We start from the raw sequence: 26,894 nt of genomic DNA, 5'->3' as shown, positions 1-26,894 counted from the left end.
CAGAGTAGCAGATTGCATCAAAAAACTAAACCCAACCATATGCTGTTTCCAAGAGACACATCTCAGCCTCAAGGACAAGCATAGACTCAAAGTGAAAGGGTGGAAATTGACTCTCCAAGCAAATGGTACCCAGAGAAAATCAGGTGTAGCCATAATGATATCAGATGAAACAGACTTCAGGATGAAAAAGATAACAAGAGTCAAAGATGGGCATTTCATAATGGTAAAGGGGACTATACAACAAGAAGACATTAACAGTCATCAATATTTATGCCCCTAATCAGGGAGCACCGAAATATACCAAGCAACTACTAACAGAACTAAAGGGAGAAATTGACCAAAACACAATTATACTAGGGGACTTAAATACATCATTGACAGCTATGGATAGATCATCCAAACAGAAAATAAATAACGAAATAGCAGCCCTAAATGACACATTAGATGAAATGGGCATAATTGACATACATAGAGCACTTCATCCTAAAACATCAGACTATACATTCTTTTCAAATGTACATGGAACATTCTCAAGGACAGACCATATATTGGGACATAAAATCAGCTTCAGCAAATTTAAGAAATTGAAATCATACCAAGCATATTCTCTGATCACAAGGCTTTGAAATTGGATATCAACTGCAAAAAGAAAGCAGGAAAAAACACAAATACAAGGAGATTAAACAACATACTTTTAAAGAATGACGGGGTCAAAGAAGAAATTAGAGGAGAGATCAAAAGATACATAGAAACAAACGACAATGAAAATACATCCTACCAAAATTTTTGGGATGCAGCGAAAGCAGTTTTAAGAGGGAAATTTATATCATTACAGGCCTAGCTCAAGAAACAAGAAAAATCCAAAATAAATAACCTCATGTTACACCTTAAAGAACTAGAAAAAGAAGAACAAGTGAAACCCAAAGTCAGCAGAAGAAAGGAAATAACAAAAATTGGAGTAGAACAAAGTGAAATAGAGAACAAAAAGACAATAGAAAAAAATTAATGTGACAAAGAGATGGTTCTTTGAAAAGATTAACAAAATCGACAAACCCTTGGCTAGACTCACTAAGATAAAAAGAGAGAAGACACTAATTGACAAAATCAGAAATGAAAAAGGGGAAGTTATCACAGACACCACAGAAATACAAAGGATCGTCCAAAAATACTATGAAGGACTATATGCCACCAAATTCAATAACCTAGAAGAAAAGGACAAGTTCTTAGAAACATATAGCCTTTCAAGGCTGAACCATGAAGAACTGGAAAATCTAAACAGACCGATCACCAGTAACGAAATTGAATCAGTCATCCAAAACCTTCCCAAAAACAAAAGTCCGGGACCAGATGGCTTCACTAGTGAATTCTACCAAACCTTCAAAGAGGATCTAATATCAATCCTGCTCAAACTCTTCCAAAAAATTGAAGAAGAGACAGTACTCTCTAACTCATTTTATGAGGCCAACATTACCCTGATACCAAAACCTGATAAGGACAACACAAAAAAAGAAAAATACAGACCAAAATCTCTGATGAATACAGATGCGAAAATCCTAAACAAAATTCTAGCAAATCGAATACAACAATGCATGAAAAAGATTATTCATCACGACCAAGTGGGGTTCATCCCCGGAGCACAAAGATGTTTCAACGTCCGCAAATCCATGAATGTGATACATCACATAAACAAAATAAAGGACAAAAATCATATGATTATATCAATTGATGCAGAAAAAGCATTTGACAAGATACAACATCCATTTATGATTAAAACACTTAATAAAATAGGTATAGAAGTAAAATACTTTAACACAATAAAGACCATATATGACAAGCCCTCAGCTAATCTCATAATTAATGGTGAAAAACTGAAGCCCTTTGCTCTACGTTCAGGAACACGACAGGGCTGTCCCCTATCACCTCTGCTTTTCAACATAGTGTTGAAAGTCCTTGCCAGAGCAATCAGGCAAGAGAAAGAAATAAAAGGCATCCTGGCAGATTGGGAATGAAGAAGTTAAATTATCACTCTTTGCAGATAACATGATGCTATATATAGAAAACCCTAAAGACTCTACCAAAAAGCTATTAGAAACAATCAACGAATACAGTAAAGTTGCTGCTACAAAATCAACGTACAAAAGTCCATTGCTTTCCTATATACTAACAATGAAATGTCAAAAAAAGAAACACAAAAAACAATTCCTTTTGCAATTGCAGCAAAAAGAATAAAATACCTAGGAATAAACTTAACCAAGGATGTGAAGGACCTATATGCTGAAAACTATAAGACATTTTTGAAAGAAATTGAAGAAGACACAAAGAAATGGAAAGACATTCGTGCTCATGGATTAGAAGAATCAACATAGTTAAAATGGCCATATTACCCAAAGCAATATACAGATTTAATGCAATCCCCATCAAAATCCCAATGGCATTTTTTAAAGAAATAGAAGAAAAAAATCATCAGATTTGTTTGGAGCCACAAAAGACCCCGAATAGCCAAAGCAATCTTAGGAGAAAAGAACAATACTGGAGGTATCACACTCCCTGACTTTAGCTTGTACTACAGGGTTACAATAATAAAAACAGCATGGTATTGGCAGAAAAACAGACACATAGACCAATGGAATAGAATTGAGAACTGAGAAATAAAACCACATAAATATGGACAGATAATTTTTGACAAAGAAGCTAAAAACATACAATGGAGGAAAGACAGCCTCTTCAATAAATGGTGCTAGGAGAATTGGATAGCCACGTGCAAAAGAATGAAACTAGACTGCTATTTGTCACCATGTACCAAAATTAATTCAAAATAGATCAAAGACTTAAGCATAAGACCTGACACAATAAACTGCATAGAAGAAAACATAGGTACTAAAATTATGGACCTTGGGTTCAAAGAGCATTTTATGAATTTGATTCCAAAGGCAATGGAAGTAAAAGCTAAAATAAACGAATGGGACTATATGAAACTTAAAAGCTTCTGCACAACAAAAGAAACCATCGACAAAATAAAGAGGCAACCAACTGAATAGGAGAAGATTTTTGCAAACAGTGCCTCCGATAAGGGGCTAATATCCAAAATATACAAGGAACTCATGCAACTCAACAACAAAAAAACAAACAACCCAATTGAAAAATGGGCAGAGGACCTGAAGAGACATTTCTCCAAAGAGGACATACAAATGGCAAATAGACATATGAAAAAATGCTCAACATCACTAATCATCAGAGAAATGCAAATAAAAACCACAATGAGATATCACCTCACCACAGTCAGCCACCTTGTTGATCGCTATCATCAACAAGTCAAATAATAACAAATGTTGGAGAGGCTGTGGAGAAAAAGGAACTCTCATAAACTGTTGATGGGAATGCAGACTGGTGCAGCCGTTATGGAAGGCAGTGTGGAGGTTCCTCAAAAAATTACGAATAGCCTGAAATTATGTAATTTCATTAACAATTGTCACCCCAATAAATAAATTTAAATAAAAAAATAAAACAAAATTGCGAATAGAATTACCATATGACCCAGCAATCCCTCTCCTGAGTATCTACCCAAAAAATCTGAAAGCACTTATACATAAAGACACACGTGCTCCAATGTTCATTGCAGTTTTGTTTACAGTGGCCAAGACATGGAAACAACCAAAATGTCCTTCGATAGATGAATGGATAAAGAAGTTGTGGTATATATACAAAATGGAATAGTATTCGGCAGTAAGAAAAGATGATATAGGAACATTTGTGACAACATGGATGGATCTTGAGAGTATGATGCTAAGTGAAATAAGTCAGACAGAAAAAGCAGAGAACCCTATGATTTCACTGATATGTGGTATATAAACCAAAAACAAAACAAGAACAAGACAAACAAATGAGAAACAAAAACTCATAGACACAGACAATAGTTTAGTGGTTACCAGAGGGTAAAGTGAGTGGCGGGTGGGAGATGAAGGTAAGGGGGATCAAATATATGGTGATGGAAGGAGAGCTGACTCTGGGTGGTGAACACACAGTGGGATTTATGGATGATGTAATACAGAGTTGTGCACCTGAAATCTATGTAATTTTACTAACAATTGTCACCCCAATACATTTTTTAAAAAAAGAAATGTGTTTTCTGACTGAACCATACGTACCAATATCAAAAACCAGATTTTCAAAAAAATATGACATTTCCAAATAAAAAATATTTCTCTCTCAGTCTGTTTAATAAAACTAAACTATGTATTAAAATCAACATATTCACTTGTTCGTTAAAGAATTTATTTCACACATATTTATTGAGTGCTCACTACGGGCTGGGTATGTTCTAATTACTGGAGACAGTGCACAACATAAAACATCTCATAGATATTCTAGTGGAAAGGACAGACAATAAACACATTTAAATAAATATCAGATGGTGTTATGAGTTATTTTAAAAATGTAAAATGGTTTGGAGACAGTGGGAGGTGTGCCTCTTTTACTTTTTTGTTTGTTTTTCTTTTGGGTATGGCTATTTTAAATGGGCTGGTCAATGAAGGGCTCTCTGCCGAAGTAACCGCTGGGCAGGGACTGGGTGAAGGAAGGGAACAAGCCATGTGAATAAATGGGAGAAGTGCTTCAGGCAAAGGATGTGGGGCAGGAGTGTGCTCTGCATCTCTGGAGGACAGCAGGGCTAACAACTGCAGTACAGTGAATATGGTGAGAGTGGTGGGGGAAGGGATGAAAGTTCTGCTGGGGGCTGGGGATTTTATTCTAAATGTAATGGGAAACCACTACAGGAAGTTGAGCTGGTGAATTTTGTGATTGGACTTAAGTTTTAAAAAGATCATTCAGGCTGCTATGTGAATAGATCTTATTAGCTAATTATGATAGTAGCTATTGAACGCTTATCATATTCTAAGCACTTGTCACATTTTAATTATTTAATTGTCATAGCAATCTATGTACTAGATACTATATAGGTAGTATAATGTCACAGAGCTCATAAGCAGTGGAACTGGGCTTCCAATACAGGCATTCTAGCTCCATCCAGATCCTGCCCTCTTAAGGGACCTGGATGGGGGTCCACTGTGTCTCAAGTAAAGATATGATGGTGGCTCAAACCAAAGGTGCTAGTGCGGATTGTCGGGGAGGGGGGTATAAAACGTAGGAGGGGTGGGAGGGATGGAGGTCGAAGGTGGGCTAATTCAGAACATATTTTTATGGTAGGATAAATAGGATTGGATATGACATCTGAGAAAACAGGAAGTCATGGATAATGCCAAGGATTCTGGCCTTTGCAACGGGGTAGTAGCTTCCTTTACAGAAATGGGAGAACACAAGCAGTGAACAAATTGGGGACAAGAGGGCTGCATGGAACTCGAGATAATCTCCCAAGCTAACGTGAGATAGGGAGTATGTAAATTTCCTGTGGCTTCTGTGACAAATCACTAAAAACGTGGTAGCCTAAAACAACAGAAATTTATTCTCTCATAATTCAGGAAGCCAGATGTCCAAAATCAGTTATTAATGAGCCAAACACAAGGTGTCAGCAGAGCTGTGCTCCCTCCCGAAGTTCTAAGAGAAAATCCATGCCTTGCCTCTTCCAGTTTCTCATAGCTGTTGGTATTCCGTGGCTTGTGGCCACATTACTCCCATCTCTGTCTCCATGGTCACGTCGTCTTCTCTTCTTGTATGTCAAATCTCCATCTTGTAAGGGACACGTGTGATTGCATCTAGAGGCCACCAGATAATCGAGGAGAATCTTCTCACCTCAAATTCTTTCAATTAATCACATCTGCAAAGACTATTTCTATAGAACATTCATATAGTAACATTCACAGGATTGGGGGGACTAGGCTGTGGGCATATCTTTGGGAGACATTACTTTGCAAGGAATACAAATAATAAGAATAAAACCCACAGGTATGGACAAAGTGTTAGCAAAATGTACTCTTCTACATGGGAATTTGCTCTTCTATTAACTCTCTCAACTCTGTAACCCTGGTAATCTAAAACAATATATCAACTGTAATAAAAGGCAACTTGCTTATAGTTTAAATTATGCCAGATTGGTTAGCTGTATGAGGACTGGAAACAAATTTTTTTTAATCTGATAGAAAGACATATTTGGTAGCTTCCCTGAGAGCAGTGACTCTTATAAACCAGGCACGTACTTGTACTTCTAGGCACCATGGAACTACTTTTATGGCGCATAGTTGCCAGTTAATTCCTGGGAAGTGAGAGGTTTCTAAACAAGGACAACATGCACATGCACACGCACACACACACACACACACACACCCTCCTCCACCACCCTCCCATGCAGATTTCCTGGCATTTGAGCCATCAATTGGAGAGCTCCAGGGGGCTGTCTATAAATGGATGTGTAGGCAGCCATAAGACATCCAAAAAAGAGGACCGGCATGCTGCCCTGCTGCTGTAAGCCTTCCTTTTGAATAGACTGAAGCCACCTGTGGCCTGTGATAGACAGTCTCTTGGGTTTGAATGTGTACTTGAACCCAAGAAGACCCCCTGGGTATTTGTTGCCACGTGTAATACAAACATCATTTCAGTTTAATTATTTCCATTTCTTCCTCCACAGAACCCTTTAGCACAGTGAGCAGTAGGGTAAAGTAGAGCATTTGTTCCATCTAGTCACCCTCTGGTGGTCTCACTTGCAAGCAGCAAAATGGCTAAAAGGGAAAGAAAAACCTTAAAAAACACAAATTAATAAATTCACAAAAACTGAGTTGACTGTTTCCTCAGGGAGAAGTAAGTAGTACCTTCACAGAAGTATGTCATGCTTCCTGCACTATGCCTTCAGGAGGCCTATTCTGCAGGATTAAATGCAAAAGTCCCAACCCACATCACTGTTGGAAATGCGCAAGTGGGCTCATTACTCAGAGCCAAGATAAAGGATAAATCTTTATGAGTACCGTAAGTATGAGTCATAAAAAATAGGAAACACATGTAGGTCATATACACAGTAATAGTACCGAGCCAGGGAAAGTGTTTAGGAAATGCATATAAGAACACATGGCAAAAACAGGACTAAAAATTACCCTTGCACACTACTCCAAAACACATCTAAAAAACTCACATCATGCGTCAGGGGACCATATCACTCTGATCTCTAACAAACATAGGTCATTTCCCTATTTGGAAATAGGCAGGCTTTTCTTTTTTTCTTTTTCTTAATGCAAATAGGAGGAGCACTGAATGAAGAAAAAGTAACTTGGAGTAGGCTTTGAAAGATTTTATGATTTGGGAAATTTGAACAGCTTCCAACTAAAACACTGGGAATTAGATATTAACAGCACTAAAAATGAACAACAAAAAAGATCTTTTTAGAGAAATACTTGTTCACAATGGTAATATTACCATTTCATTTAGCTTCTCACTATGTTAACAACCAGCGGTGATAAGGGGGATGAGTGGAATCTTCAACCCATCTGAAAGCAGGAAACAAAAATAAATAGCCAACACATGCACTAACAATATACAGAGCAATAAAGGGCCAGAATTACAGCCTCTAAAGGGTGCTGGGCTCAGCAGAAAGAACGCACAGTGGGAAAAAGGCAGAGCTCTCTGGCCAACTGCACCAGATGAAAATCTAGGCATTGTTCAGAATATGAGGGAGGGTAACTGGCCCCCCAAAGTCCTCTGCAACCAGATGATGGAGGCGAAATGCCCAAGTGTGACTCATCAATAGAAATTAAGTTCTTCAGTTGCTGGATTTTGGAAGACCCCCTAAATTTGAGATTCAGCACAGCAAACAAAGGAGACACCCTAAATGACCAATGTCTCACACCAAAGCATGCATGTCCATGTCCATTGGGTCCCTCGGACTTCAGCTTTCTCCTTTATCTTCAGAAACCTGATTCCCAAAGGAAGCGTTGCCAACATGTCTATCCACTTGAGATTGAGAGGAGTGGGAGAAGAAAGTGTCAAGTAGTGTTTTTAACTTCATTAAGTGTTATATTTACCTAAGACTTCAAGAAAGTCAATGCTCCTGAAGAGCTATTCTGAGGTAGAAATCTCAATGTAACTTCCACCTCACAAAAATTCCAACTGTCCACCACCAAAGGACACCCTGCCCCCACCCGCCCAGGAGCATGGCCAGAACTAAGACCCGTAGTGTCTCATTTTCTCTCTACCTTTCATTCCTCAGTCTTCTCAGCAGCTCCATGTATCTTTATTCCTGTCTCCCGAGGCCCCTATCTATGCATGGACATCACCAGAAATGAGGCCACACTTGTGGGGGGGGCACACCTCTTAAGATATGAATGTAGCTTCCATTCAAATCAGCGCATAGGTACGGAGTACCTACCCGTGGCAAGCCCAGTGCTGGGCACATGAAACCTACAGGCACTTCACCAACTTGCTGAAGCAAATACAGTAAAAATCAGATGAGTGTCCACATGTATCAACAAACAGAAAGGCAATTTTAACGCGATAACATCTCATCTAGTCTCTCTAGCTTCAAAAGAAGCCAAATCATACCTGTAGCTCGCCTCTATTCCCCTCAATGGATGTAAAAATGCTGGATTCAGCCGAAGGACTGAGGTTCAGGCAAAAAAAAATGCCATAAATATAAAGCACTATTGTAGGGTATCTTGGACGAGAACCCAGATAATGCCAGATGATTGTGGGCAAAGAACCATACCCAGGAGTCCAAAGCATAGTTATTTCAACTTAGTTTTAGCATGCTAAATCAGAAGTGCACGCAGATCAAAATCCTACCAGAATACTGGAAAATGGTGATCAATAAACTTACAAAACCATAACATAAAAAAATGTAATCCCATTCCTATGAGTTTAAAGGGGCTATCTAGTATCTGGGCATTGATATTTTATTATTTCAGACAAAGCCAAGGAGCTCAGGGAAAGGACTATTTCAATTACCCAACAGTTCAGGTGAGGTGCCCTGGCAATCTGCAGAGGAAAGCACACAGCACACAACTGCATTGGAAGCCAAAGCAGCAGGTCTTCCAAACACAGATTCAGATTCCTGTGTCTTTAAGACCAGACCTTCATAAATGGATTGCTTCTGCTGGACACCATGCTCTAAATAAACAGACTCTTCTGGCCGACACACAACTTCCTGTAGGGTTCTGGTGGGTAAGGCTTGCAAAGGCTGCCAAATCCAATGACCAGCAACTTTTGAGCTGACTTAGAAAACAAGCTAGAAAGACTTGGGTCCAGAGTAAACAAAGGAAAAAGCCACATTAAACAGGGAACAAATTACTATACAGGCAGAGATATTTTAAGTGCTCACTGAGCAAAAAATAAAAATAAAAAATAAATAAAAAATCAAGTCATCAGGTATTTAACAATACAAGGTAATGTAAAATGACCTCTTTCAAATTGGAAGAATCAAGGTTAATTAATTCCAGAAATATTAAGAATTGGCTGGATGTCACCCCCTACATCATGAGGACAGATCATTTTCAATGGCCCAACTTCAAACCCGGCTCAGATCAAATGAGCCACTCAAGGGAGCAGCATGGAGTCAAAATCCATTTATAGCTTTTTACCCTACTGAGGGAAAAGACTTAACTAGTTGACTAGCAGATGACTAAAATCTGAACAAGTAAAGAAAAATGTTAACAACTGTTAACAAAACTCTGAAACTGGGCTGGGGAAAGACTGAAACAGAGATCTGGAGAATTTAAATTGCAGTAGCATGAGATTTAATTAGGAAAAATAAATCAAAGCAGTAATACAAAATGGAAGGTACTTGCGGAGCTACAGAAGTTAAAGCGGGGCCTGGGGACAAAACATCGGTCCACTGATACGATGCAAATCAAATAAAGGTAAACTGTGGAAAGGGGGAGTCGTTTAAGAGGACGTCAGTGATACTTTAAATAACATCCTTGACACCGTGCAAGAACCCAATATGCACAATTCAAAAGGGCCAAGACTTGGATTCTGCCCTTGAGAAGTACACTCTCCAGCTAGGTATGTGAGAGTAACATACATGATTCGTATAATACAAGAAAACATAATTCCACACTTTGGGGAGGTGCAGACTCTATTGGGGGGAAGAAAGGGATTCAGAGCAATGTTTAGAAAAGAGAGGTTGAGGAAGGTTAAGGAATCAAGAAAGGGTTTGCTGACAAGTTAAGACTTACGCACGGGCTTCTCACATGGCAAGCATTGAGAGAATTAAGAAAGAAGTTCAGGTAGAATTAAGAAGAAAGGTATGAAGCAAAACATTCTTCTGAAAGGCCAGGGTGAGGCTCAGGAGTATGCACTTAAGTATCTCCAAGGGATTCAGATACAGGGGGTTCACATACCACACACTCTTAGAGAAATACTGAATCGTAGGATAAAGTCCAAATCCTTACTCGTGCTGCCTTTCCATTCTCATCTTCCATTTCCTGGCCCCACCCCATCCCATCATTGTCCCCATCCTCTATTCCAGGGGTTGGCAAGTTTCTTCTGCAAATGGCCATCTCATAAATATTTTAGGCTTTGCCGGCCATGCAGGTCACACTACTCCATTGTGCCACTGTCCTGAGAAAACCACCACAGATAATATGTACATGAATGGGCGTGGCTATGTGCCAATAAAACTTTATTTACAAAAACAGGTATCAGACTGATGAATGGACAAACAAAATGTGGTACAGCCACATTTTGTGTATAGCCATACAATGTGTATAGCCATACAAAATGTGTATAGCCATACAATGGAATATTATTCAGGAATAAAAAGGAATGAAATAATTAATACATGGATGACCCTCAAATGCATTATGCTAAGTGCAAAAAGCTAGTGACAAAAGTCACACATATTATATATGACTCCATTTATAGCAAATATCCAGAATAGGCAAACTATAAAGAAAGAAAGTAGATTAGTGGTTGCCTAGGGCAAGGAGTGGAAGCGTGGGGAATAAGGAGTGACTGCTAATGGGTACAAAGTTTCCTTTTGGGGTGCTGAAAATGTTCTAAAATTAGATTGTGCACAACTCTAAGAACCAATGGCCTCACAACTCTATAAATATACTAAAAACCATTGGTGCGTACACTTTAAACAGGTGAACTATATAGTATGGAAATAATATACATACGAAAACAGGCAGCAGGCAGGATTTGGCCCAAAGGCCATATCCACTCCCTGATCTGCACACTGGCCACACCATGTACGTGGAAGAATTTTCCTCCACACAAGTTTTCTGCTCTTCCCTGTGTGTGTGTTGAGGCCTCCCTTCTCTTGTAACCAGCAACTTCTACTTAACTTTCAAGACCTTTACCAAATGTCCTCTTCTAGGAATCCTTCCCTCACCTGGAGATAGAATTACCACCCCCTCAGTTGGGCTCCTGCAAATTTGTTAATTTTATAACAAATAACGGTTATGTAATTTGTCACCCTGTATTAAATGTGAAACACAAGTGATGAAGCTGTAAAGATGAATCAGAACCTAAACTGAGTATCTACCAGCACAGTAGGTTCTCCATAAATAACTCAGTGAATAGGTCTGTACATGAATGGACTAATGAATGAATTGTGGGAGTATTTATAGAGAAACACGGATTTTATGAAGTGGTCCACAAGCTAGACTAAAAGAATAAGGGGCTAAGGCTGAAGATGCCAGTCTCAGGAAACTGGATAAGGACGATGAAGGATCCGTGGAGAAGAACACAGACTTTCAAGAGAAATTGCAGAGAAAATGTCAATAAAACTTGGTGACTGACCAAATGCAGGGTTTGAAGAGAATGGGTAAATCCAAGATGGTTCAAAAGTCCCCAGAAACATGGTAGTGGTGACACTGACAGGACAGGGAAGTTGGACTAATAAACCAGCACTAGGGTAAAGGGAAGACTGGCTCAGGAAGTTTCTTACTTTCAGTTTTGAAGATATGAAAAACAGCTAGTATCTGATTGTGTACTATGTGCCAGGCACAAAAACCAGCCCAAGTGCTATAGAGACCTCTCTCAATCCTCAGTGCACCCCGTAAAGAACTGCTACTATGGTATCATCTTCATTTTAAAGATGAGGAAATTGAGGCATAGAGAATTAAGTGACTCAACCAGAGTGACACACTTGGGAAGTGACAGAGCCGAGATTAGCCCTCTATCTGACACCAGACAGAACCATACTGAGAGCCACTCCTCCACAGCACATCTCAGGCCCCAGGAACTAAAGGTAGGACCTGAAGGTAAGTTGCTTTAGAGACTGACTGGAGCTCCACTCGAGAAGCTTGGAGAGAGTTGGAGGAATCATTGGCATAGAGGTGACAACCAAAATCCTGAGAACAGGCAAACCACTTTAAGGAGAGTAGATGGGAAAATAAGGGTCAAGGATTGTACTTCAGTCAAGAACCCCTAAGAAGGAAGGAAGAGCAGCTGGGAAAGAAACAGAAAAACAGACAGAACGCTAGAAGGCGAAGCAAGCTCAGGTAACATCATTAAACCCAAAGAGAGATGCCAGAAAAGGGGGTGCATAAAAAGGAGCTGAGGAGGAGTTAACAGTGGGGAAAGGTGTTATGGAAGCAAGAACTCAGTGACAGGAATTGGGATCCCTGGGTTCCATCCAGCAATGGCACCAATTTCTTCATTGCAGTGAATAAGTGGTCGCTTTACTCCCTGGTTGTGGTCTCTTCTGTAACGTGGTTGGGACTAGATTGCCTCCAGTCCCAGCACTCCATGAGTTGGCCAAAAGGGCATCATCAGGGACTCCCCAGTAATGAGTTAAGGAGAGGAGCTGTCACGCTGCAGAGAGGAAAGAAGGACAAGGCAGACACACAGACATTCGCTCATTCAAGAGGTGGGATAGGCTAGGAAAAGAGAAATTAAGATGGTGTGGAGAGGTGATCAGCAGGGCCAACTTCATACATAGACTCTTCACTAGGGGGGAAAGAAAAGTAAAATAATTAAACACGTGTCTACCATTCACAGGAATATTTAGAAAACACAGTGAGGGAGAATGATTGAAAGTAACGTAATAACTACTTCTGCAGAATTTGTGTCTTTAAATCAGAGATATTAGCAGTAAATTTCCTTTTATTCTCAAACAAAATGTCAAGATAGCAGATAAGCAATGGAAACAAGAAAGCACAAATTGGCTATCAGGATAGTCTGCACATATCAAACTGGGCATGTGCCCAACCAGTACATCTGGGTCTCAGATTTGCAGACCTGCTCCTTACTTTAGTCTATTGCTTTTTAAAATTCTCTCCAAAAAGTTCTAAGGGCAAAGAGTCACATTTTCAAATGTGGAGGGTGCTCCTGAAGAAACATTTTCTAACAACATTTTCAGGAAATTATACAATTTCTTTTTTTTTAAGTCAAGAGAAGTTACCATAGCAACAGTAGTATGGGTCAGGGTTGTAACCCTAACCTCCATAAAGACAAACAAGCTGGAAAATGCTGCTGCTAGACAAATTTTAGAAGGGGTCAAGGCAGTCTCTTCTCCAGACTAGAGAAGAGGCAATAAGAAAGGCTTTTTCAATCTGTCAGCTCCCAGCCAGCAAACAACTTAACCCAGCATTACTCATACTAAAATGGCAGAGTCCGACCAGGCCCAATCCTTCTGGCGGGGCAGGGGGCTGCGCTCTCCTAGGGCAATTTTATAGCATCTGGACGTTACTGTGATAAATGACAGGGTTTAAACAATGTGGCCAGCCAGCATCTTGGTAGGAACAATGCAACTTCTTTGCTTAGCCTGTATTCTGATTTGTTTACTACACCCTGATGTTTACTATTACCACTCTGATTTCTGCTTTCACTTTTTCTAAAATTCACACTGGGTTTATGGAGTGTTCTTATTTGAGACTTAGCTGAGTTTCAGATTGAACATCCTGCCCCAGTGTGTTAGAAAACCATCCTCGACTAGCATGGCCGTTTTAACAGGCTTGCACTGTCCTCTACTAAGACAGCAGCCGGATGTCTAGCTGCCTTCCCATTCTCACACCTGCTCCTCTGTCCACTTCGGGTACCTTCATACTGCCCAGTGGGGTGTCATCATTTAAACTGCATTGAGTATCTTCATGTGAAGGGACAACTCTTTTTAAATGATGTGACTGTCCTATTCATTTAGGGCCTCCAATCCTATGTGAGAGTCAAATTCAGTTGCCTTTCAAGTTAATCAAGTAACTTCCACAGCAACCCTGTAGTGAGGGAAGGGAGGGAAGATGGGGCAGAGGGAAAGGGAAGAGAGGAAGAAGGGGAGAGGGCGGCTGAAACAGAGGGGAAGAGGAGAAGGGGAGGTGGAGGGAGGGGAGGGGAGAAATGTTTTTTGAGAAATGTGATCCTTGTAGTCAGTGTCACTCCCTGATATATCTGCTGTAGATCTGGGACAAAATGGACAGTTCCGTGGTAATCTTACGTGTCATTCCGGGGTGATTTCCAAAGCAACCTCCATTGAAACAAACACCACACAGTGTTTATACATGGAAGGTATTTGTTTAGTACTAACTGCATTTCACCAATATCCAGTGTCTGTGGGAGGGGCTTGACACGTGCTTAGACATACTACCTGTAAGATCGCTGAAACATAAATAGCCTTCAGTTTGTTTTGATTTGTTTCCTGCTTCCACATAGGACTAGCATTGGGAAGTCTTTCATGAATAACAGCAGAGGCAAAAACCGCCCCAGATAGAGAAGGAATGCAGCCAGTGTGCGCTCGTGTTCGTTTGCTATTTTTGCTCTCACACATGCACTCCCCAAAAAGCTAGTCTTGAAATTTTGTATTAGTTCTTTTAGTGGTGATGGGTAAACGTAACAACACACAACCATTCTCCCCACCTCCCGCACTGGTGTGTCTATATTTTAATAACTGAGAGGGAAGGGGGAAAGAGAAGATGTCCACCTACTAATACTGTGGAAACAGGGGAAAGACTACATCTAGATAGGTAAGTAGATAGGTAGTAGGAATCTCCAAAAATGTTTAATCCCTGAACTGCTAGAGTTCTCAACGTAAGCAAAAAAGATGTCAAATCAGATGGCAAAATCCACATACTGAAACTCTTGCATTTCATTCACAGCAGGAAGAGTCTCTTAATGTACTTCTTCTCCCTTCTCACACAGGTCAAGCAAGTTTGGTTACGAGAAGTGGAACAGAAGCAGAGGACAGGTGAGTTACTTTTGTGAAGGCAGCTGAAAGCCTCATGGGGGGAAGGAGGAGAGGAAAATAATCAAATCAGTAGGTGGCATTTAGTGTGAGTAGTACCCGTCCCATAGAGTGCAAGGGTTCCTGAGCTCAGCCCTGCTTTTTATAATTACTGACACCCGATGTGATAATCTCCTAAAGGAAAAAACAGATACGGCCACACACAGATCAACCTTCATATTGCTGCATAGTCATGAGGGAGGGAATGAAAAGGGACTCCGAACGCTGGAAAAAGCTATCACATGAGCCTACTCACAAAACCCAAACCTTGTGGAAGTGAGGTGCTGGGTCACCTGACAGGTAGAGCCAACCGAGACAGGACAAGGAAAGGACTGCAAGGAAAAGGGAAGTGGACTGGAAGTGTGGGGAAAGCTTGAACTGATGGGTCCAACAGACCAGGCGCAGAAGCGGGCTGCACGACCCAGGGTCCGCTGTATCGGCCTCCTCCCCCTTTCAGGCTGAAGCGGAGTGGCAGACAGACAGTGCAGCGCAGGGGCCTGGCCACAGGAAGCACGGCCACCACCCCTACCTGGCTCTTCCTGTTACTTGAGGGGTAAAGGAGCCGTTCAGAAGCAAGCAGAACAGTTGGCATTTTAGATGTGCTTATTTCATTCTCTTTTCCCCAATTGTGATATTTCCTGTCCTCAGAAAGAACCAGGAAATGGACAACTTTATGCCACAGTCCTCAGAGAAGGTCCAGCGTAAAACTGACTCGGAGCCACATGTGTGATTAACCACACATCCCATTTGGCGCTGTCTGCCAAGAAGCTTCGAGCCAAATTTCAAACTCAATCATACCAACCACATTAACCCATATGGCTAACAAACTACACTTTTCTTTTTCCTTTTGTCCTCATTTTGCATTTCTGCTTACACTGTTGGTCTGTCTATTGTTGTAAGCCCATCCCAAATCCTGTTTTTGGAATGAGGCAGAGAATAAGCAAATGCATGAAAGCGAGGAGGGTTTTGAGCTTTCTGACACTCAAGTTATTAAACCTGGCCCCTTTCCCAAGACAATGGAGCCTCTAGGTCCTCACTCCACCCCTACAGCCAGTCACTGGCACACCCATTAACAGTCGCTCTTTTAATGTCAAAACAAGTACATAAATTTAAACGCCCATATCTTTTACAGGCATCCTCAGAGATACTGTGCGTTCCGTTCCAGACCACCGCAATAAAGTGAGTCGTAATCTTTTTGCTGGTGGAGGATCTGTGAAAAATGTAACATCTGTGAAGCACAGTAAAGCCAAGCGCAATGAAACAAGGTCTGCTATACACACTACGTAATGCTAACCAGAGGCTTATCCTCAGCAGCTTTTCATAATGAGCAAGCAATTAGGTAGGTCGGAAATAGAAAAGACCCATCACCACATAAAAGCAGGTCACAATATAAATTAGATGATAGGAAGCAAAATTGTTGCCATTCCAGCAACTAATGAAAGTATGTTACTGTAAACAAGCCAGTGGGGGTGCTACAACCCTTCTAGGGAATTTGGAACCACCCTGAGGGGCCAAACTGACAAGGGGTGAGGGGTGAGGGGTGAGGGGTGCATTTCACTTTGAAGTCGAAGAGTACAAGGAGCTGGTTTTAGAGGATGAGACTGGCCTGCTTATTCTAAAAGACAGAGCTGATTTCTCAAGGCTGTTTACCCTCTTCTGCCCTCCTCTGTTGCCAGAGAGTCTTTTTCCAGTTTCCTGTTCCCTTCCAAGGCTGTTGTTTCCAAAACCAGTGATTACAAATGAGAGGTGTGGTTTCAGATGAAAAATACAACTATAGGTCTGCGCTGTCCCGATGAGAACCAAGCAGGGAGGCCAATGGCGCTGTCCCAATGAGAACCAAGCAGGGAGGCCAATGGCAAAACAGGACTTTGCCACAGAAGGCTCTATGTACACTACTGTTAACAAGTGAGTCCTGACACAAATTCTCTGCTGGCCTGTAAAAGTATGTATCTAACTTAAATGTAACTGTTTCTCCAAATCTTGTCAACCTGAGGCAGTTATTACTTCCAGGTGAAGGCTGTCCCTTCCACCACACAGGAAAAGCAGCAGCCTTGTCGTGTCAGCTGAAGAACACCTTAAGGTGCCTGGGATGTAGGAAGTTAGTAAAATGTTAGAGACGGATGATTTATAATAGGTCTTAATGCTGATCGTGCACCAATAGCAAGCCAAGGGGAAATGGGGTTGATTTAGCAATTCCCTCACATTTAAGGAGGATATCACGAAAAACAACTACAGCGGTCATCAGTCAAGCTCAATTATGGCTTGGAACCAGGAGGGCATTCCTTATGCTAATTTATAAGCAACAACATTTATCATTTCATTTTGAAAAATATTTTCCTTTAACACCCAGTAGAGACACCCACAAAGGCTGCCTCTGGTCCTCCCACTACTGCCCTGAAAACAGATCAGCTGTGATTTTTAGCAGACATATAATAGCATATCTCTAAAAATCAAATCACCAAGGAAGAATAACAGAAATAGTTGGTTAAGTTTAGGTTGGAGGATGCAATCTTGGTATAAAAACAAAAAAAAATGAATACATTAAGGTAAACTTTACAAGCTAATTAGAAATATTGGCAGGTCAAGTTATTGTTTAAATAGCTTTCCTGAGATAAAATCCACATACTATAAAATTTACCCATTTAAAGTATAAGTCAGTGGGTTTTAGTATACTGACATTTATCCATGCCATTTAGTATATTCAGTTGTGGAACCATCACCGCAATTTAATTTAATTTTTTATTTTTTTATTTTCTTTTTTAAGGGGAACAGGACTTTATTGGGGAACAGTGTGTACTTCCAGGACTTTTCTCCCGTCAAGTTGTTGTCCTTTCAATATTAGTTGTGGAAGGTGCAGCTCAGCTTCAAGTTGTTGTCCTTTCAGTCTTAGTTGTGGAGGGCGCAGCTCAGCTCCAGGTCCAGTTGCCGTTACTAGTTGCAAGGGGCGTAGTCCACCATCCTTTGCGGGAGTCGAGGAACTGAACTGGCAACCTTGTGGTTGAAACGTGCTCCAACCAACTGAGGCATCCAGGAGCTCAGCGGCACCTCAGCTCAAGGTGCTGTGTTCAATGTTGTTGTTTTTTAGTTCCATGGGGCGCTGCCCACCATCCCTTGCAGGAGTCGAGGAATTGAACTGGCAACCTTGTGGTTGAGAGCCCGTACTCCAACCAACTGAGCCATCCAGGAGGCAGCTCAACTCAAGGTGCCGTGTTCAATCTTAGTTGCAGGGGGCGGAGACCACCATCCCTTGCGGGATTCGAGGGACTGAACTGGCAACCTTGTGGTTGAGAGCCCACTGGCCCATGTGGGAATCGAACCAACAGCCTTCGGAGTTAGGAGCATGGAGCTCTAACCACCTGAGCCACCGGGCAGCCCCCCACAATTTAATTTTAGAACACTAGTCCCCTGCAAAAGAAACCCTGTATGTACTCATTAGCAGTCAACCCCCATTACTCCCTTCCACCCTCCAGCCCTAAGCAGCCAGTAATTTACTTTCTATCACTATAAACTTGTCTATTCTGGATATTTCATCTAAATGGAATCATAGATGAAATGTGGTCTTTTGTCTCTGTCTTCTTTCTCTTAGTTTTCAAGGTTCATTCATGTTGTTGTATGTTATCAGTATTTCATTCATTTTTATTGCTGAATGATAGTCCTGTGTATGCATATACCACATTTGATTTCATCCATTCATTGGTTGATGGACATTTGGATTATTTACACTTTTTGACTAGTATGAATAATGCTGCTATGAACATTTGTGGACAAACTTTGGTATAGACATATGTTTTCATTTCTCTTGAGTACATTTGACTTAGGAATGGAATTGCTGGGTCATATGGTTCAAATGATTTTTAAAAACTGTTCGCACAGCTGCAGTAATGTATCTCCACAGTCATATCTGAAGAAAGTGAGAGAGATTTAATATTTCTCCACCTCCCTCTTACCACCCACAAACAAACTCTTTCATTCTCTCTGTCATGGCCTTCCTGTTCTGATGTCCTCTACACTCACTCCGTACACATCAAACACTCTGAGGTCCACTACATGAGAGAGAGCAGCTCAGAGCCAGATGGAATTTCCAAAGATCACTCAGCCCAACATCTTGTTTTCAAACAGGACTGAACTACAGCCATCTAATTCTTGAAAGTCCCCAAAGAAGGAAAGAACGCAATTTCCCTCAGTTGCCTCGTCTCAGAAATATCTTCAAATCACTAAGCCAAAATCATATACATATTAATACTATATAAATACTGAAGAAAAACGAACAGTCAGATTTTGAAAAAAACTTTAGAGACTATCCTCCACAGGCTCTTCCTTTACTCCTCACTGAACACACTGATGGCTGCTAATTTTATGTATCTTCAGTACTGCCATGTCCTCAAAGGAATTCCAGTCAATACAAATGTGGGAGAGCTCTGTAGTCCAATAGTCTTATGTGAATCTATTTTCAGAGTCAACAATGGTACCGCACAATTTAACATCCAGCATTTGCTGCTATTGCTGCTTCTGTTAGAGCTCGAACTTTCTCTTCTTTCTTGGTTCCTCTGAGAAGCATATATAAAATGAGTAATTACTGCTGCGAAAGAATTGCTGGAGTCAGCAACACTTCATAGGAACTGCATTTCCTCCTCTTCTCCGTTCCCTCCCACCACAAATTCTCCCCCATAAGTTAAGAATTAAAGACATATTACTGGGATAAAGAAATCTGACCTGAAATATGTGTTGCAGCTACAATGGCACGCAACCAAGACTATTAACAATAATTTCCAGTGTAGCTGGAAAGGTTAGACGATTTGTCTTTGAAATGAGCCAACGCTGCACACTTTCACAAGATTAAAATCAGTTTGCTTTTCCTTCTGGACACCTTGCCTCTCCTATTTCTACTCCCCCAAAAAGGCAGAGTGGTTGAAGCACACAAACAAATGGTTCTGGCAATTAACTTTCTTGACCAGAAGAAAGCTCCAAGATAAATTCCATTCTGAATCAGTTTTCGTGCACTTCGCTATGATCAGAATTTTTTTGTGGTTTCTCTCTCCCAGGAGACATAATACTTGAGTGATAACATTTCTGACAGACAGAAGCTTAGAAATAGAAAGAATGACAACTGTGTGTCATCTTTTAAAAAATATGATGACCATTCGTCCACAATCTAGGTCATTTCTGAGCCACGGGAAAAAGGAGGCCACTTCTCTCTTAATGTTAGTTTTAACTCATTCTCTTAACTCACTTGACCTTGGACAAGTTATCTCTGCACCAGCCTGTCACCTGTAAAATGAGGATAATAATAGGACTTCATAAAGTAAATACATAAGTGCTTCCAACAGTGGTGAGACAGAATAAATACTGAGTCACTATAATCATCCCCCCAAAAACCACCACTACCCTGTTTCCCCGAAAATAAGACCTACCTGGACAATCAGCTCTAATGCGTCTTTTGGAGCAAAAATTAATATAAGGCCCAGTATTACATATAATTATATCATATCATATCATATTATTTCACACCTGGTCTTATAGTAAAATAATACTGGGTGTTATATTAATTTTTGTTCCAAAAGACGCATTAGAGCTGATTGTTCAGCTAGGTCTTATTTTCGGGGAAACACGGTATCTTCAAGAAGCTGCCTCGAGCTGGTAGGAGCTTTCATAAGGAGCTACTACCCCCAGGGATTTTCATGCAAGTACAAAATACTGCCATCTTTATTCCAGAGTGTTCCCATTTCCCTACTCAACTTGCAGGAGCATTAGGTTCATAAGACAAAGCAAAGACAGAAGGAAGACAGGGCACAGGAAGAGATGGGAAAGGCATTTTACAATTACAGAGAAATGGCACATAATTTTGTTTTTTTCACAGCCATGTTTAAAAGATGAAATTCTTCAGAACATTCTTTCCAATATGGGGGTCCAGAAAAGTTAAAAAGCCATGAAATCTCTAGAGAGAGACATCCTCGAGTTGCCCAGACCAGAGAGCAATCTGTTACTTGAAATCTTCCTCTGTCCAATAGATGCATGTCCTCCTCCCCACGTACATTCATACATGATCATCCTTGTTAGACTCAGAATGAAAAAAAAAGACGCTTCGTTCAGAAAAGAGTCTTTACAAACTCAGAAGGGGAATGGGTAGAAAGCTGGCACCTGTGCCTACCTGTCTCGGCGGCTGGCCAGGGCCCTGGTCAGCGGTACGGAGGTTCAGGACGTGCACCTCCTGTGGCAGCCCTGTCGTGCCTCTGCTGGCACAGCCCGACAAGACGGTGAAGCTCTCCATTAAAGCCTGGACCGGATGGGAGGCATTGACGGGCGACAGTTCACACTGGGCGCTGGGCTCTGGACCTGCAGAGGGAATCACAAGCGTGAGCCCCTCAGAAACCGCAGTCAATTGTGCCACGATTAAATTGATTGTTCTGGATGGTCAAGCCACTGCTAGCCCACCAGAGAGGAGTCTTTTCAGGTGAGTTGTTTCCAGAACTAAATGGCAGAAAAGTTAGCCTATTCTTCTAAAACCCCAATCTCTGAAATTCCTTTTGGATGATTTTAATGTGTATTTGATTATTTACATTCCCTTTTAGATGTACAAGTCATGAACATATTCCTCTGGATGGAGGAAACCTCCCATTTGACATCTGTGTTCAATTCTTCCTTCCTCTCTTAGAAGAAAGCCAGAGATAAATGAAATAAACTGCCTAAAGCCCCAACAATATTATGCATCAATAATATTTAAACACCTAAAATTGTACCCCCAAAAAAGTATAAGATGCAGTTCCTACTTTTTAATTGCCACCAGTTCTTAGGGAAAGAAAAACAAACTTCAAACAAAAAGTAAGGATGCAATGAGTGGAGGAAATGGGGCTAGAGCTGTAAAGATTGGGCCAGTGGTCAGAAAAATTCTTTCAAAGGAGGTAGGGTGTGAGCAGAGCCTCGGATAGAAAAAGGAGAACCCTGGTCAGACTTGGCTCTTGCTTCTTAGTTCATCCTTTCTCTAATCAATCAGACCTTAAACTCTAAATCCCTCCACTTATCTCCATCTGTTCCTCCTGTAGCCCTCACTGTCTCTGTCCCCAGACAGCTGCAGGTATTCCTAAAAGAAGCCTCAGGTGTCAAGCTCTCCAAGCCACTTTCCATATAAGCATTGCCCACCGAACCCAGGGGTGCTCAACTCAATGGTTATTCCAAATGCAAAAGCCTGACCATCCAATCTCGCAAGCAGGCTCTGTCCCTGGAACACTGCTGGCCTTGTGAATAAAGCCCGAGCTCCTTAACCTGGCACCCAAGGCTTTTCTTAATCTAGCCAATTCCTATCTCTCCAGCCCCACGCCTCCCCACTCCAGCAACACCAGTTGCCTTAATGGTCTCCAAACATACCGTGATGTTTCTCAACTCCATGTCTTTATTCAAGCTTGTTCCCTTTGCCCAAATTCCTCTTCCACTCTAACTTCATCTCCACAACACCCCAGACTGAGGGAGGTACTCATTGTCTGTCCTCTTATAATCTCTCTGCCCATCTCTGCTGTTTCATTTTCCATACTGTAACCATCAGTTTATATACCTGTCTTTGCCAGTCCAGTGTGACCTCCCTGATGGCTGTGGGTTACTCATCTTTGTATCCTCCGCACCCATCACAGTGCCTGGCTCAGAAAATATTTGTTAAAAAATCACTGAGCTTAAAAAAAAATAAAAAAATTGCCGCTTCTGTGATTAGGGCCCCATTCCAGGGACTTGGATTTGGCTGGAAGGAACTGATGTGGGAAACAAAGATTGCTACCCTGATGTGAGGTACACACATTTCACATTGGCTAGATTGATAGAGAGACATTCAGGAAGAAGGGGAACCTTCGATACTTAAACCTCACACACCTCTGCGACGTGGTGTTATCCGCCCCCCATTTGATAGCTGGAAAGACTGGGACTTAACCAGACAGTGTCCACTAAACCTCGGTCTTCCAAATGGAACCAGATAAAAAACCTGAGTGCACTCCCATTAGTTCATCCTGACTTCTGCATAATAAAGACACTCTCCAGGATTGCAGTTCTGGTCTAACTGCAAATGCACTTCAGAACCCACAGTCCTGCACCCCGTCTGCTAGCCCATAAGCAGACACGCTGCCTGGTGTGCGTGCCAATTCTATTTCAGAACTCATGGAAATTATCTAGGCTGATAATAGTTATCTGGTCTGAAATGAAGTATGTACCTTCTCAAATAATCACTGCCACCCTTTCTATTACTGCACTGTGCCCAGCTGCTTTCTGAGAAAGAGAGGTAGTGAAGAAAGATGTCACAGCAACCAAGGCAGAAGGTACTGAATGTATGATTCCCTGAAGGCCCCCTCACAGGGCAAACAGTGTGAGCAGGTGGGCCTGCTCTGTGCTGCTCCCACTCCGGCCTTCACCAGCCATGGTGGGTATGTCTGGTGAATTTCACACCCCAAAGCTCCAGAGAAAGTCTCCTACTCCTACTCAACTCTGGGGACACACAGTGGCTATCGCTACCCACACTGAAAAACCCTTCTGATTTGGTTTCATAGGCTCCTGCCATGAATTTGCCATTATCACAAATCAAGCACGTATAAAAATACTTTTCAGTTCCATTTTTGTATGTATGTGCGAAGCTGTGACTGGGCTGTAGTTCTACCCAAAACACGTCTGCAAAAAGGCTTGCAATCTGCTTGACTTGTCCTCCTCCTGACCATGCCACCATCACCCATCAGGGTTCTTAAATCAGCACACTGCCCATCTCCACTAGGGTGTGAGAGAACACACTGGAAATAAATCAGAGGATAAGATCTTACACAAAGAGGGAGGGAAGCAGAGAAGGGACGTCCCCAGTGCTGAGGATGAGCGTGGAATCTATGCTCTCTGTCCTGCCACAGTCCAGGACCGACAGACCCCCACTTTATGGGCTGCAGCACCAGCCAAGGTTTATACAAGTCAGTCCAAGGTCAAAGAAAGAAGAAAACAATGCACAGGCATATTCTGATCAAGTGACCGGATAGCTGCTCTTTACAGAGACCCACTGGGGTCAATTTTTAAACAGACTCAGTATAGAGTATCCCTCTCCATTGGACACACTAGAGTGGTATTTGGTTTTCGAGGTTCCTTATTGAAATTTTTTCCTCCACATTTAAAAAAGAAAAAAGTTGGAGTTGCCAGTTCAATTCCCACATGGAACAGTGAGCTGCACCCTCCACAACTAGATTGAAGACAATGAGCTGCCTCTGAGCTGCCGGAAGGGTGGCCGGATGGCTCAGTTGGTTATAGCATGAGATCTCAACAAGTTGTCGGTTCAATTCCCGCATGGGATGGTGGGCTGCGCCCCCTGCAACTAAAGATTGAAATGGCGATACTGTTCCCCAATATTCCCCAATAAAATTTTTTAAAAAAAGAAAAAGAAAAAAGTTCCAACATATGATTAAGCTATCCTTAAGCCAAAAAGACCAAAAAAATCAGGAATTATCCACCTCCATCCCCAAGAGTAGACAAGAAATGGTGAGTTCAACAGTTCAACACATAATGTCATTCTGGTCTAATAAAATTAATTGCTCCCATTTATAAGTGCTCACTCTAGCTGGGCTGGGCAGTGCTAGGTACTGTACATCCTTCCAACACCATAAGGAGGCAGTGTTACCCCCATTTAAAAGAAAAGGAAAATAAGCTCAATAAACAACCATCTCGGTCACCCAAGGCCTTGGACTCAGACTTGCCTCCAAGGACAACATGGTGAAATTTTTCATTTAAAAATGTTGGGCCCAAAAGGGTTCACTGGTGAATTCTACCAACCAACATTTAAGAAAAAAAAATCATAGCAATTCTCTGCAATCTCTTTCAGAAGATAGAAGCAAAGGGAATATTCAATCCATGAGGTCAGCGTGACCTCAATACCAAACCAGACAAAAACACTGCAAGAAAAGAAAATTACAGGCCAATATCTCTCATGAACATAGATGCAAAAATCCTCAACAAAATATTAGCAAATCAAATCCAACAATGTATAAAAAGAATTATATGCCACAACCAACTAGGATTTATCCCGGGTATGCAAGACTGCTTCAACGTCCAAAAATCAATTAATGTAATCCATTGCATCAACTGACTACAGAAGAAAAGAACAAAAGAAAAAACCACATGATCTTACTGATAGAAGCAGAAAAAGCATTTGACAAAATCTAATAGTCATTCATGATTTAAAAAAAATAAAAAATCACCCGTCAGCAAACTAGGAATAAATGGGAACTTTCTCAACCAGGTAAAGAACATGTACAAAAACCTAAACAGCTAATATTATATTATACTTAATGGTGAGAAACTAGAAGCTTTCTCACGAAGATCAGTTATAAGGCGAAGCTAATGCTTCCATTCAAGTCCTGCTAATGCTTACAGCTAGGTAGGGGCATATGACCAATTTCTGGCTAACAAGATATAACCAGAGGTGATATATGCAATATATGCTGACAGGAATGAAATGTCTTCTTCTGCCCTTTCATCCTTTCTGTTGGCTGGAATACAGATGTGATGGGTAGAGCTAGAGCAGCCATATTGGGCCATAAGATGGAAGCAACATCCTGAATCAGGCAAAGCAATAAAACAGAAGTTGTCTGGGCGCTTGATGAACCTGGACCTGTTAGATCAGCTCTGGACTGCTTCTTTTCATATGAAACACATGTAAATTTTTCTTTTATTCAAGACAATATTATTCTGGGTTTTCTGAAGCCTCCATATATAAGGTTTCCTCCAAAAATAGTTTCCCCACCATTCCTGTTCTTCTCCCCTGCCTAAGCTTCTCTTACCTCACTTACTACATTAGATACGCATTTTTTTATAGTCTCATAGTACTCTCTATTTCTCTTCACTGCACTTCACTGGCTATACTTGTATAATTTATTTGTGCAATTATTTGTTTAATGTCTGCATACACCCAAAGACTGCAAACATCACAAGAGAATGGCATCTGATCATTCTGCTTATTGCTTTATCCCTTATCCCAGCATAATGTCTGGTACACAGCATGCACTCAAATATTAATGATGGAAAGGTGGTGGGAGAGGAAAGGGGAAAAAACGATGAGGTGATCCATGCTCAAAGGATTTCATACCGATTGGAGACTCTACCTAGAGTTCTTCCTTTCACTCTTTACCAAGTAGCCAAAGTGTCAATCTTGTACTAAAGAAAAAAAATCAATCATGAAATAAAAGAGGTGGCATTTTGGGTTGCTAAGAATCAAGTTCCAGTTGGGGCTTCCCCATCCTCAAATGTCACAGAAGACAAAAATGCAAACCTATTTTCGTCCTTACATCCCAAACAGTCTTTTGGCAAAGCCCTTTTCTCGAGGTGCCTCTCCCATCTGTACACCATGCCCCAACCTCATCCTGCTACCTCCTGAGTCAGCCCCAAGCCTTCCTGCCCCTCTCCCGCAGCCACAGCCCACTCCCATCCTACCCCCATTCACTTCGTCATGGTTTCTTCTGCAGTCTGCCCACACAATGCCAGACCCGTCTCCAGTCAGAAAAACTTCTACCTGAGAACAAGGTGATCCAGCTCCCAGCCTCTACCATACATACCTGAGGTAACAAGGCAGCCATGATTCTTGCTTGACCATCAAGGGGCCCTAGTGTGGCGCTTGACAGCCACAAACATGCTCTGAAACCCTGTCTGACTCATCTGCTCAGTTTTGCGGTGACCTGTCAGCCCTGAAACTGCTAGTTTAGGCTCTCACTGACAGCCTCAGAAGGCTGGGAGTTTCTCTTGTGGCCACTGCTGGAAACCCACAGCCCTTCCTTCCCTGAGCAATCTCTTCCTCACAGTCAAC

The 26,894-nt window shown here is 41.4% G+C and overlaps 1 protein-coding gene across 2 annotated transcripts in view; it reads right to left on the bottom strand.

Moving 5' to 3' along the window:
- The window catches only part of TGFBR3 (transforming growth factor beta receptor 3), a 194,224-nt gene that overhangs the window by 98,952 nt on the left and 68,378 nt on the right, over window positions 1-26,894 (bottom strand). For both annotated transcript variants that reach the window (XM_081057099.1, XM_081057100.1), the window contains exon 3: window positions 21,243-21,427. In XM_081057099.1, the coding sequence (XP_080913225.1) occupies window positions 21,243-21,427 (185 nt within the window). The remainder of the gene's footprint in view (window positions 1-21,242; window positions 21,428-26,894) is intronic.

Source organism: Rhinolophus hipposideros (assembly GCF_964194185.1).
Source record: "Rhinolophus hipposideros genome assembly, chromosome: 8".
Taxonomy (NCBI): Eukaryota; Metazoa; Chordata; class Mammalia; order Chiroptera; family Rhinolophidae; genus Rhinolophus; species Rhinolophus hipposideros.
The sequence above is the reverse complement of the archived record's forward strand: the minus strand, read 5'-3'. Positions and strand labels throughout refer to the sequence as shown.